Source organism: Eptesicus fuscus, chromosome 3 (assembly GCF_027574615.1).
Source record: "Eptesicus fuscus isolate TK198812 chromosome 3, DD_ASM_mEF_20220401, whole genome shotgun sequence".
Classification (NCBI taxonomy): Eukaryota; Metazoa; Chordata; class Mammalia; order Chiroptera; family Vespertilionidae; genus Eptesicus; species Eptesicus fuscus.
The window spans coordinates 57,618,427-57,630,491 of record NC_072475.1 but is presented as its reverse complement, the minus strand read 5'-3'; the positions used below and the strand labels follow the sequence as shown (position 1 = coordinate 57,630,491).

The following is a 12,065-nucleotide window of genomic DNA, read 5'->3' as shown; positions in this document are numbered from 1 at the left end:
TAAATCAAGTCCCCAAAGAAAATGGACACATGTGTAAAGTCAAGTGATGATAAAGAAAAAAAAAATTGCTGTGGTCTTTAAAGAGCATGATATTTCAATATGTATTAGTATCTTTCACTTCGGATATTTTGAGAACACTAGAGAGCCAAGAAAGATAAACTGTGCTTTGTAACACAGAGAAACAGAATGAGCTGGAATCCAGTAAATAGAGCAAATATGAACATCAGACATCAAAAGTTAGATTTCCTTTTTTCATTGTGGGGCTGTTGGCTTCTTGACATCCTTGGAACAAAAACTCTCCAGTGCATCTAGGGCTTCAAAAGTGTTTGCTGATGGATTGTTAGAAAAGTCCATGGAGATGAAAAATTTGGGGTGTGTGGATTCATTCTCTTAGAATTAGAATCACTAATTTAATCCTCAGCTTTTTTCAATTGGATCTTTATTTTGCTAGTCATTTTTATTTGCCTTTCCAGGAAGTGCTCAACAAGACCCAGACAAGGTTGCTGAAGCCATAATGGATGCCATTGAAGACTTTATCCAGAAAGGACTTGCCCGGTCTGTGAAAAAAGTTAAAGTTGTTATCTTTCAACCTCAAATAATGGATGTTTTTTGTGCCAACATGAAACAAAGAGAAGGCTCCCAGGTTCCCTCACAGTCTATAATGTCTAAAATTGCATGTGAGTTGTTGATTTTTATGAAATGCATGTTTCTAATAATGAGGTCACATGAGAAATAGCTAATATTCTACAATATTTTTTGTGGTAGTTTATTAGCTTCCCCTGGTTTTATTGAGATATAATGGATATACGTCACAGGTTAAGGTGTACTGCATAATGGATTGACTTTACATATGTTACTGCAATATGTTTAGTTAGTATCCATCATCTCATACATCTCTTAAAATGAGAAAGCAAAATGATTTTTTCTCCTTGTGATGAGAACTTTTAGAATTAACAGTTTTCATATATATCATACAGGTGTGTTAACTATTGTCATCATGCTGTACATTATATTCTTGGTACTTATTTATCTTGCTCATGTATTGTAAGAATTATTATTGTAAAACTATCCATACTTCCTAAAGCAATCTACAGATTCAGTGCTAAATTCAAATTCAATTTTCTCAGAAATACAACAAACAATTGCAAAGAATGTATGGAATCACAAAAGACCCAAAAATAGCACACAAAAAATTCTCTTTAAAGAATAATCAAGTTAGAAGCATCACAATTCCTGATTTGAAAGTATATTTCAAAGCTGTAATAATCAAAACAGTAGGGTATTGGTATAAAAACAGACACAGATCAATGGAAGAGAATAGAGAACCCAGAAATAAATCCATGCATATATGATCAATTAATTTACAACAAAGGAGCCAAAAATATACAATGAGCAAAGGATAGTCTGTTTAATAAATAGTGTTGGGCACTCACTTCAGTAGCACATATGCTAAAATAAATGGTATTGTGAAAACTGGACAGCCATGCAAAAGAATGAAACTTGCCACTATCTTACACCATGCACAAAAATCCACTCAAAATAGATTTAAGACTTGAATGTAAGATCTGAAACCATAAACCTTCTAAAAGAAAACATAAGGGGTAAGCTTCTTAACATCAGTATTGACAATAATATTTTGGCTTTGACACCAAAAACACACACACGAAAAGCAAAAATAAACAAGTATGAATATATCAAACAAAAAAGCTTCTGTATAGCAAAGAAAACCATCAAACTACTGAATGGAAGAAACTATTTGCAAGTCATATACCTGATTAGGTGTTAATATAAAAAATATATAAAGAACTCATGCAACTCAATGAAAAAAACCAAACAATTCAATTAAAAAATTTGCAGAGGATATGAATAGACATATTTTTCCAAAGAATATATACAATTAGCCAACAGGTACATGAAAAGGGGCTTAGCATCACTAATCATCAGGGAAATGCAAATCAAAATAATAATGAGATATCATCTCACACCTGTTAGAATGCTATTATGGAAAAGATAAGAAATAAATGTTGACAAAAATGTGGAGAAAAGGGAATCCTTGTGCACTGGGTATGTAAACTGGTACAGCCACTATAGGAAATAGTAGAAGATTCTTAAAAAAATTAAAACTATAAATAACACATGATACAGTGGTTACACTTCTGGGTATTTATCTGAAGGAAATGAAATCATTATCTCTAAAAGATATCTGCCCCCCCCCATGTTCATTGAAACATTATTGAGATAGCCCAGACATGGAAACAACATACTGTCCATTGGCAAAATAAATGGGTAAAGAAGATGTGGTATATACAGGGTGGGGGAAAAGTAGGTTTATAGTTGTGAGTATGTGAAAGTGAAGTTTATTCTTGAATAATTACTTATAAATTATGGTATTATTTTCCATATGAGCAACTGTAAACCTCCTTTGGTCTAATCCTTCATTGGTGATGGAATATTATTCAGTCATAAAAAAGGAAATCCTGCCATTTGCACCAACATGGATGGTCCTTGAGGGAATTATGCTAAATGAAATGTCAGACAGAGAAAGACAAATAATATATAATAAATCTAATATGTGGACTCTAACAGAGAACAGATTGGTGGTTGCCAGAAGTGGGATGGTGGGAGGTGTGCAAATGGGTGAAGGTACTCAAAAGGTACACACTTCCAATTATAAGATTAATAAGTCCTAGAAATTCGATATACAGCACAGCAACTATAAAAGAAGGGAAGAAGGCAGGGAGAGAGGGAAGGAGAAAGAAAGGGAGAAATAGCTAAGAGCTAAATATTTTTTTTCTTTTTAAATCCAAAACAATTGTTGCGTTCCCTTGTGTTCCTTTTTTAGCATTTTTGGGCTTCTCAAAGCAACCTCCCCCCAAACGAAAGCCTTTGGTTTTGGAGAAGAAAACGGAATCAGCAATTTTTCAGGTGTGTGGTGAAAATGAAACGTGTGTACAAAACGCCGTCTCCTGCCTACAGAATCTGATGGAAAAGGAACAGAGTCTTTACACCAGTGCAGAGGAATGTATCAAAGACTTTGATGAAAAGGAATATCAGGAATTGAATAAGCTGCAGAAGGACTTGAATATTTTCGTGGAATTGGACCATCAGAAACCTTTGATTAAGGTTTCAGGAATTATCAGAGATGTGGAACAGGCTAGAAATGCTGTAGAGGAAATGATCAAGACAGTTAGATCAGCCAAAGAGCAGGAATCCAGAGCAGATTGTATCACTGACTTTGTAGAATGGCAATATGACGACAACAACACTTCTCGTAGTTTTGACAAAATAACCAATATGAAATTGGAGGAGGCAAGAAAAAAACAGGGAAAAACAGTTGATGTCCAAATTAATAATCAGAACTATACGGTGGACATGAAAACCTGCATTGCTACAGGTGCAAACGGACACACTTTACAAATTCAGCGCATCGCGAAACCTCAAGGTGAGTCAAACTTTCATGCTTGTTTTCCACTATTTTACACTTACTTTGAGCTTAACACTATCTTGTATATCTATCAAAATTGTAGTCAAGTCGATAAAATTCAAGTGACTTTTGTATTAAGATAGAAAACTCATGGAGTTTACATTAAGGTGGGGAAAATAGAGGCTGGGTGAGCCCAACATCCTGAGGATGGCCATCTTAGTGGTACCATAGCCAAACCTCGCCTGTTTGTAGTTCACAAGCTCCCTAGAGCCAGTTCTTCTGGGAGGTAATAGCTGCTCCAGGCAGGAGAGGGACAGCCATGGGCTTAAAAGAAAAGTGGCCCAAGGTTTTATTTAGAAGAAAAGGGAGAAGACAGCCTGTCAGAAAGTGGGCACTTTCTGCCTCTGTGATTGGTACCCAGAGAGGCCCAGGAGCCTGCGGGATCTCCCAGAAGTCACTTCCTCCTCTGCCCTGAGAATAAAGTTCCTAGACACACACATAGGAAGCAGCCTCAGATTCTGTGACTGGATCTGCTTCCGAGAAGGGAATGCTTGTCTCCTATGGAGGTGAGACAGACTTCAAACCACAGAAGTCCCCCACTGAACACTAGTAAAAGTGGCTTCCCTTTCAGTACCTTCTCTCCATCTTTTGGGAGATCAGTGTGAATGAATTCCTCACACCCTGACCAACCCTGGGACAATGAGAACTCAAGAATAAAACTTTAACAGAAGAGGAGATAGAGCTGCCACATAGCAAAACTCACCACCCACTGAAATCTTAAGGATGTTGTGGAGAATAACAAAAGAACCGATGTGGATGGCATTGTGGTGGGAGCTCTAGCAAAAATCCTTGCATTTGTAAAGAAGACAATAGTGACTATTTAAAACATCACAGGGAAATAATTGATTGTTAAATTATTGAGTTATTAGGGGCCCGGTGCACGAAATTCATGCACTGGGGGTCGGGGGTCCCTCAGCCCAACCTGCCCCCTCTCACATACTGGGAGCCCTCAGGGGATGTCCTATTGACTGCTTAGGCCCGCGCCCCACAGGGAGCGTACCTAAGCTGCAGTCTGGCCTCCCTTTGTGGGAGGCAACCGGGCTGGTCAGGGGAAGGCACCAGCCCCATCACCCCACTGCTGCAGCCACTGTCAGTCACCGCAGCCACCAAGGTGTTTTCATCAACATGGACTCCAGTCCCTTCACCAAGAAAAAAATGACAACTTTCTTTAGGCATTTTCAAGATGTGTCTTTCATAGGATATAGATTTCTTTCTTTATTTTTTATCCTCACCTGAGGGTATGTTTCCATTGACTTTTAGAGAATGTGGAAGAGAAAGAGAAAGACAGAGAGAAACACTTTGATTGGTTGCCTCCTGCATGAGCCCTGATCTGGCCCCCGGCCAGGGAGGAGCCTGCAACGTAGGTACATGCCTTTGATCAGAATCAAACCCAGACCCTGCTGTCTGCAGGCTGAGGCATTATCCACTGAGTCAAACCGGCTAGGGCAGGTATGACATTTCTTAGCCTTCCAGCAGCGGACCTTCATTTTTTTCTCCAGAAGTGTGGCGGAAAAACCCTAGATCAACCTTTTGGATTCTTATTACCCAAGTTACTAAGAATATTACCAGTGGCATACAGGAAGCTTAGCCAATGTGCAGTCAGAAAAGGTGTTTCCTCTATAGTTCACACCAATGGAGGGCTGGGCCCTGCCCAGGCCTAAAGCCTCTGGCCGAAGCTTTAGGCCTGGGCAGGCCTCTCCAGCTCCCTCTGATCACCGGCTCAGCCCCTGCCCCCTCCCCCCTCCCCCCACCTGGGGTCTGCTCTGCCCAGACCGAAAGCCTCTTGGGCAGGAGCGGACCCCCAGCTCCCTGCAATCGATGGCAGGGGGTCCGCTCGACATGCCCACCATCCAATCAGAGCGAGGAGCTGGGTGTCCGCCATGCCCATCATCCACCTAAAGCGGGGAGCTGGGTGTCTGCTCCGGCTCCAGGCCAAAAGCCTCCTGCAGAAGCTTTCGGTCTGGTGCCAGAGCAGACCCCAGCTCCCTGCAATCCGATGCAGGGGGTCAGCTCAGGGCGCCTATGTATGCAAATTAGCCACCATCTTGGTCGGGTTTATTTGCATAGTCGCTCTGATTGGATGGTGGGTGTGGCTTGGTTAGTGGGCGTGGTCAGTGGGCGTGGCTTGTGTGTAGCAAAGGTGCAGTAAATTTGTTTTTTTATTTTTTATTTTTTTAATTTCTTTATTGATTAAGGTGTCACATATTTGTCCTCATCCCCCCATTCCCATCCCACACTCCTCCCCACAAATGCCCCCACCCCCCTGTTGTCCTTAACCATTGGTTAGGCTCGTATGCATGCACACAAGTCCTTTGGTTGATTTCTCCCCCCTCCCCCCACCCTCCCCTACCCTCCCTCTGAGGCCCAACAGTCCGATCAATGCCTCCTTGTTTCTGGGTCTGTTCTTGTTCATCAGTCTATGTTGTTCATCATTTCCCCTAGATGAGCGAGATCATGTGTCACTAGAGATATACTTATAAGAACCGAATGTGAGACGAGCAATAATAGTTATGCTGACAGGCAAATGAATCAGTCTGTAGTGAGTTTCTTTGTGGACCAACAGTTCTTTTGAGACCCAATTTCAATGTCCACCAGTTCCTTATGTGTACATGTCAGCACTGACTTTTCAGTTCTGGATGATGGACAAATGGTGGTAATGCAGGTCCGACTCCCTCTGGTTTGGTCTCGCCCGGACCCAGGGGCGCGGCCTCACCTGGACCTGGGACCCAGCATCACCCAGGCCCCGGGGCGCGTGGCCTCACCTGGACCTAGGCGCGCATGGCCTCACCCGGACCCAGGGGCGAGTGGCCTCACCCGGGCCCAGGACCCAGCCTCACCCAGACGCATAAATTTACATATTACTGTTTTATTAGGTAGGATGACAGATTAGAGACTGAGCAGAATATGCAGTCTAGTCATACTACACCAGCAGTTTTCAAATCTGGGCATGATCAAGACTTGTAAAGATGTAGGCACACAGGTTTCACTCCTGAGTGATTTTGATTTGATAGATGTGTGTGTGTGTGTGTGTGTGTGTGTGTGTGTGTGTGTGTGTGTTTTAATAAGCATTACCGTTGGTTCTGTGGTGGTTTGTAGTCCATGCTTTGGAAAACATTCTCCTCGAAATATAATTAATGTATTAAATACATTGAATCAGGAGATTGTAAAACAACAGCACACATGATACTCAGTTCTTTGAAGCATACCAGGGAGGGGGACTGTGTAGATGAGCCTTCCCGGGTGCAGAGTGCCCTCAAATGTCTACTTTGCAGTTGAGATCCCTGGACACTGGAGTGATATGAAGCAGCAGCGTGTCTGTCTGGTTGAGCTAAAGCCTGGTCAACCAGAATACAGAAAAGTGGCAGATGCCTTCAATCTGACCTGCTCACAATTCAAGATAGAGAAGGTAAGCATTCTGATGACATGGAGTTTCTTAATGGTGGAAATAAGGCGTATCGTGTTCCTGGATAAATACATTTATATTTACTTCCTAACATATTTTTAACACAGAATTAGAATATTTCATGATAATTAGATTTTAAATTCTAGATTTTACTCATCTCCCCAAAATTCCTGAGACATTAAGACTGAGATTTTTGAGTCAGTTATTATAAAACTAGAGGCCCAATGCACAAAGTTTGTGCATGGGGGTGGTTTCCCTCAGCCCAGCCTGTACCCTCTCCAATTGGACATCCCTCTCGCAATCTGGGACCACTGGCTCCTAACCGCTTACCTGCCTGATTGACCCTAACTGCCTCTGCCTGCCTGCCTGATCACCCCTAACTGCCCTCCCCTGCCAGCCAGATCTTGCCTCTAACTGCCCTCCCCTGCTGGCCTGAACTTGCCCCCAACTGCCCTCCCCTGCCAGCCGAATCGCCCGTAACTGCCTCTGCCATAGCCCCCACCACCATGGCTTTTTCTGGAAGGAATTCGGATGTCCAGAAGATGGCCGATTGACCGGGTCTAATTAGCATATTACCCTTTTATTAGTATAAATAGATTGCTTAAATGGGGGGGAGAGAAAGCATTTTTCAGCAGGAAGAGATGCTCTTGGCAGACAAAAATACATAATCCCTATATCTGGACTGATAGCTAGCCATGTGCACTATATGTATATATATTAGAGGCCCAGTGCTTGAATTCGTGCATGGGTGGGGTCTGGCCAGCCTGGCAATGGGGAGGGGACATGGGTGGTTGGCTGGCCTGCCTCCTGGTCGAAGCCTTTTATTATATAGGATATACACTGAGTGGCCAGATTATTATGCGTTCAGAGATCATAATATTCTGGCCACTCAGTGTACTTCCAAACTGGTCATTAAAAAATTGAACTACTTTCTTACACCTTACACCAAACAGCTGTTGCCCTTAAAACCCCTCCTCAGCCCCCACCTTAGGTTCTGCCTTCGCAGTTCACCCAAATTAGGTTCTGATTGCTCCATTTCTATGCCAGTCAGCGTCTCTGGGCCTATCTCCTGGCCTTTCTCTGGGCCTGACCCATAGCTACTGAGGCAGCAGCGAAGTCATTAGACCTCCAACGGCCCCAGGCCAGAGGCTAAAGACCTCGCTGCACCCGCCTTGCCCTGCCCTGCTCCTTCCCCCGCCCCTCCCCCCCACGCTACCCCACCCATCCCCCCGCCTCCCTGCCTGCCTGGTGACCAGTCATCTGTCTGGTCATTTAGGATGTAATTGCCCCTGGCCTTTTATAATGTAAATAATAGATTGCAATATGATATTAGTACACTAACGACATATACTTTCTTTGTGAAGCAAGCTAATTAAAATGTAAAGATATGGCTTCAAAGTTGGAGTTGGTAAGAAGCAAACCACCACAGAGAGACCGGCGAAGGCTCCTCAGGGTTGGGTTATGTGCCTTTGCCCCACTGTTCACTGGCCAACAGTGCTTGCTTCCTTAGTAAACCCACTAGTCCTTTCACTGTTCATCTCATTTATTTTGGCATCTCCTACTCTTAAAAATTAATATTGCTATTTGAAATTTGTTTTCTTTCTTTCCCACCTTCTATGGCAATAATATGTTGATGTTTTCTTCTTTATTAATTAATTTTCCTTTAATTATCACTGGTATCTGTTTCTACTCCAAAACCCTCATCCTAGCTTTACCCACAGGGTTTATACTTTGGTCTTCTGTCTCTGCACTTCACCAGGGAATGTTTTTACGTTCATGGATGCAGCTATTATGTCAATGTAAATAGCTCTCAAATCAACATATCACCAACCTGTAACTTTGACTCTAGCTCTAGAACATATTCGCAGTAAAATAAAAATATCTCCACTTGATTATCTGTCTGCTAAATCAACTTCCTAAAACCTAACTCATGATCTCTAAGTAATTATCTTCCCCTTCCTTCTCTTTTCTGACCTTGGTTTCACCACTCCCTGAGTAAAGCAAGAGATTTTTTTTTATTGTCTAAAGTTTTACTTATGTCTCCTTTTTACCCTATTGATCCCCAAAGTTAGAGATTTTTGAGTTCCTTCTGTTCATCCATAATAATGATTGTGCCAATAAGGTCTACAATTTCTTTCTTTGCAAACTTTCTTTTACTTTCTATTTGCACTGCCACAACTGCTCTTCAGAACTGGGGACACGCCCCAAACACCCATGTGAGGGGATGCTCTGATGAAATCCAGTTGCTTCTCCCAAGAGATTCGGTCCAATGAGAGTGAACCTGGGACAAGTGCATTTATATATTAAATGACTAGAGAGCACCAAAGTCAGCATCGCTCCAGACGTCAGAGGCCTAGTTCTCAGTCTGGCCTCCCTGAGCTGTGCAGCCAGACTACATTGCTATTCACTGCCCTGGCCTGGAATCCTGGGTTCCTCCATTATGTTGTCACCCTTCTGCTGCCAACTCAAGGGTGCCAGTGCCTTTAGGCCCCAGTTGTGGTACTCTCCCCCATTCTGTTTACTCATGTAGTTAAGCACATAATAATTCAAACAGGTTTGAAATGTCCTAAGAGATATATACCAGAGAGAAACCAAGATAGTGGCAAAGGAGAACGCTGGCACTTACATCCCCCCACAACCACATCAAAATTACAACTAAAGTACAGAAAAACCATCATTCAGAACCACCTGAAATCTGGCTGAATGGAAGTCCTACAACTAGAGAATTAAAGAAGAAAGCACATTGAGACTGGTAGGAGGGGTGAGGTGCAGAATGGGCTGGTCTGACACCCACGTGTGGCATGCTTTTAATTGGGAGGGAGGGATATCTTGGTTGAGGAGGATTCCCAGGAGGAGCAAGACGACCCAGCCCAATACCATGTTCCAAGCATGGCCACTTTGGTCTACAGCCAGATTCCCTGCCACCAGGATTCATGCCCCACTCTTCCAATTGGATGAGAGATTCATTTTCATTAATTAACTTCCTTCTTGTCTAGACACTCTAGTGCTTCTCTCGTGGTTAGACCTTGGCTAGGTAAACCAATATCTTAAAAGGACTGAAGAGGAGAGAGGCAAAGGGACAAAGTGGGGTACACTGCAACAGGAGCAGTGATTACTGCCTTGGTCGCCCAAGATCCTAAATATTGCTTGCTGCATGTGGTGCAGAAAATATGTTAAAAATTAAAACAACATTTTCCCCAAGGCCTGATTTGTGAAGCACTGGATGTAAAAAGATTTCCGAATGCAGAGAGCTGCCATCTGGCATTGAATTTGCTGTTTAATTTTTACTGATAAAAAATAGGATCATGCCCAGGCCAGGTGGTTCAGTTGGTTGGAATGCCATCCGGAACACCAAATGGTTTTTTGTTTGATTCCTCGTTAGGACCTTGGCACTGACAGAATATTTTTCCTTATTGATTTGCAGATTGAGAGAATCCAGAATCCAAGTCTCTGGAAGCAGTACCAGACAAAGAAAAAAACCATGGATGACAAGAATGGCCATATACAAAATGAGAAGCTGCTCTTCCATGGGACAGATGCTGACTCCTTGCCACATGTCAATCAACATGGCTTTAACCGCAGTTATGCAGGAAAGAATGGTAAGAAAGTACGTCACGTGGCTGCTCCAAAGGAGGTGTCATCCAAGAGAAGCCAAGCTGGCTCAGGGATCCCGCGGATTGCACTGTGTCCCTCATGGCTCATGGCCAGGGTACAGCCAGCGGTTCAGGTCAGACTCACTAAGTTTCATCCCAAAGGGACTGACTGGCCCTTTGAGGTGGAGGAGTGATTTATTAAAATTAAAACACACACAATTTTTTAAGAGGCTTTAGAGAGAACTGAACATTATATTAACATTATTTGACATATTGAGTCAATACATCCAATTATAGACCAATATTAAAAATGTTGTTTTTCTTTTCACAGCTGTGGCATATGGAAAGGGAACCTACTTTGCTGTCCAGGCCCTTTATTCTGCCAATGATACTTACTCCAGACCAGACGCAAATGGGAAAAAGCATGTGTATTATGTGCGTGTGCTTACTGGATTGTACGCACGTGGAAATCATTCATTACGTGTGCCTCCTCCAAAGAATCCTCAAAATCCCCTTGACCTGTATGATACTGTCACAGATAATGTGAGCACTCCAAATTTATTTGTGGTATTTTATGACTACCAGGCTTACCCAGAATACCTGATTACTTTTAAAACATAACATTTTGGTATCCTTCACTGAAGACATTATTTATCTACACAAGCGATTTTCAACCTTTTTCATCTCATGGCACAATAAACTAATTACTAAAATTCTATGACACACCAAAAATATATATTTTTGGCTGAACTGACAAAAAAACAACAACAACACCCAGTATAATTTTTATTCATTCACACCAGTAGCTATAGGGTTGACTATTGTCATTAAGAAATATATTTTTATTGATCTCAAAGAGGCAGGCAGAGGGGGAGCGACAAAGAGAGAAATAGAGAGAGAAAGAAGAGAGAAAGAGAGAGAAACATCAATGATGAGAGAGAATCATTAATCAGCCTACCTCCTGCACGCCCCACACTGGGGATCGAACCTGAAACCTGGGCATGTGCTTCGACCAGGAATCGAACCACCATGACCTCCTGGTTCATAGGTTGATGCTCAGTGATTGAGCCACACCAACTGGGTGGCTGTTGTCATTTTTTAACTTGACAATCAAAGGGAAATGAGGTCAGTGTCCCTGACTAGTCAGGTATTGCATGTTATAAAAGTATTGCGGCACACCAGTTGAAAATTGCTGATCTATACTACGTACACACGTTTTAGATTTTGTTTCTCTTAACCGATTATTCTAAGATCAAAAGATCCTTGTTACTGAAATCAGACTTTCTTCAGTTTCGCTTTCATAACTGCAGCGACCTTTTCTTGAATTCAATAAATTTTAGAATTTAAATTAATTTAGTTACAACTGTTTGTCCACAACCATGGGCATCAAAACTGTAGAAGAAGAGAACAGGTTTATATTTCTAGGAAGGGAAGGAAAGCCTTAATCTTAAAAGCCGAGGGCACAGCTATGCAATTTCAGCTGCCACTGAAGGGGACAGCTGTTACCATGTCAGGATGCCATATTACTGTGGGGAGCACAACTTCCTGAGTGAGTGGACTGCATTCTTTCCTGGGGCAGAGATGG

The 12,065-nt window shown here is 42.4% G+C and overlaps 1 protein-coding gene across 1 annotated transcript in view; it reads left to right on the top strand.

The window, feature by feature from the left end:
• LOC129148584 (protein mono-ADP-ribosyltransferase PARP14-like) overlaps positions 1–11,149 on the top strand; it is a 67,456-nt gene extending 56,307 nt beyond the window's left edge. Inside the window, exons 13-17 of the mRNA XM_054713918.1 lie at positions 474–677; positions 2,843–3,442; positions 6,757–6,890; positions 10,312–10,486; positions 10,812–11,149. Coding sequence (XP_054569893.1) covers positions 474–677; positions 2,843–3,442; positions 6,757–6,890; positions 10,312–10,486; positions 10,812–11,101 — 1,403 coding nt within the window. The 3' untranslated portion in view covers positions 11,102–11,149. The remainder of the gene's footprint in view (positions 1–473; positions 678–2,842; positions 3,443–6,756; positions 6,891–10,311; positions 10,487–10,811) is intronic.
• The last annotated feature ends 916 nt before the right edge of the window (positions 11,150–12,065 follow it).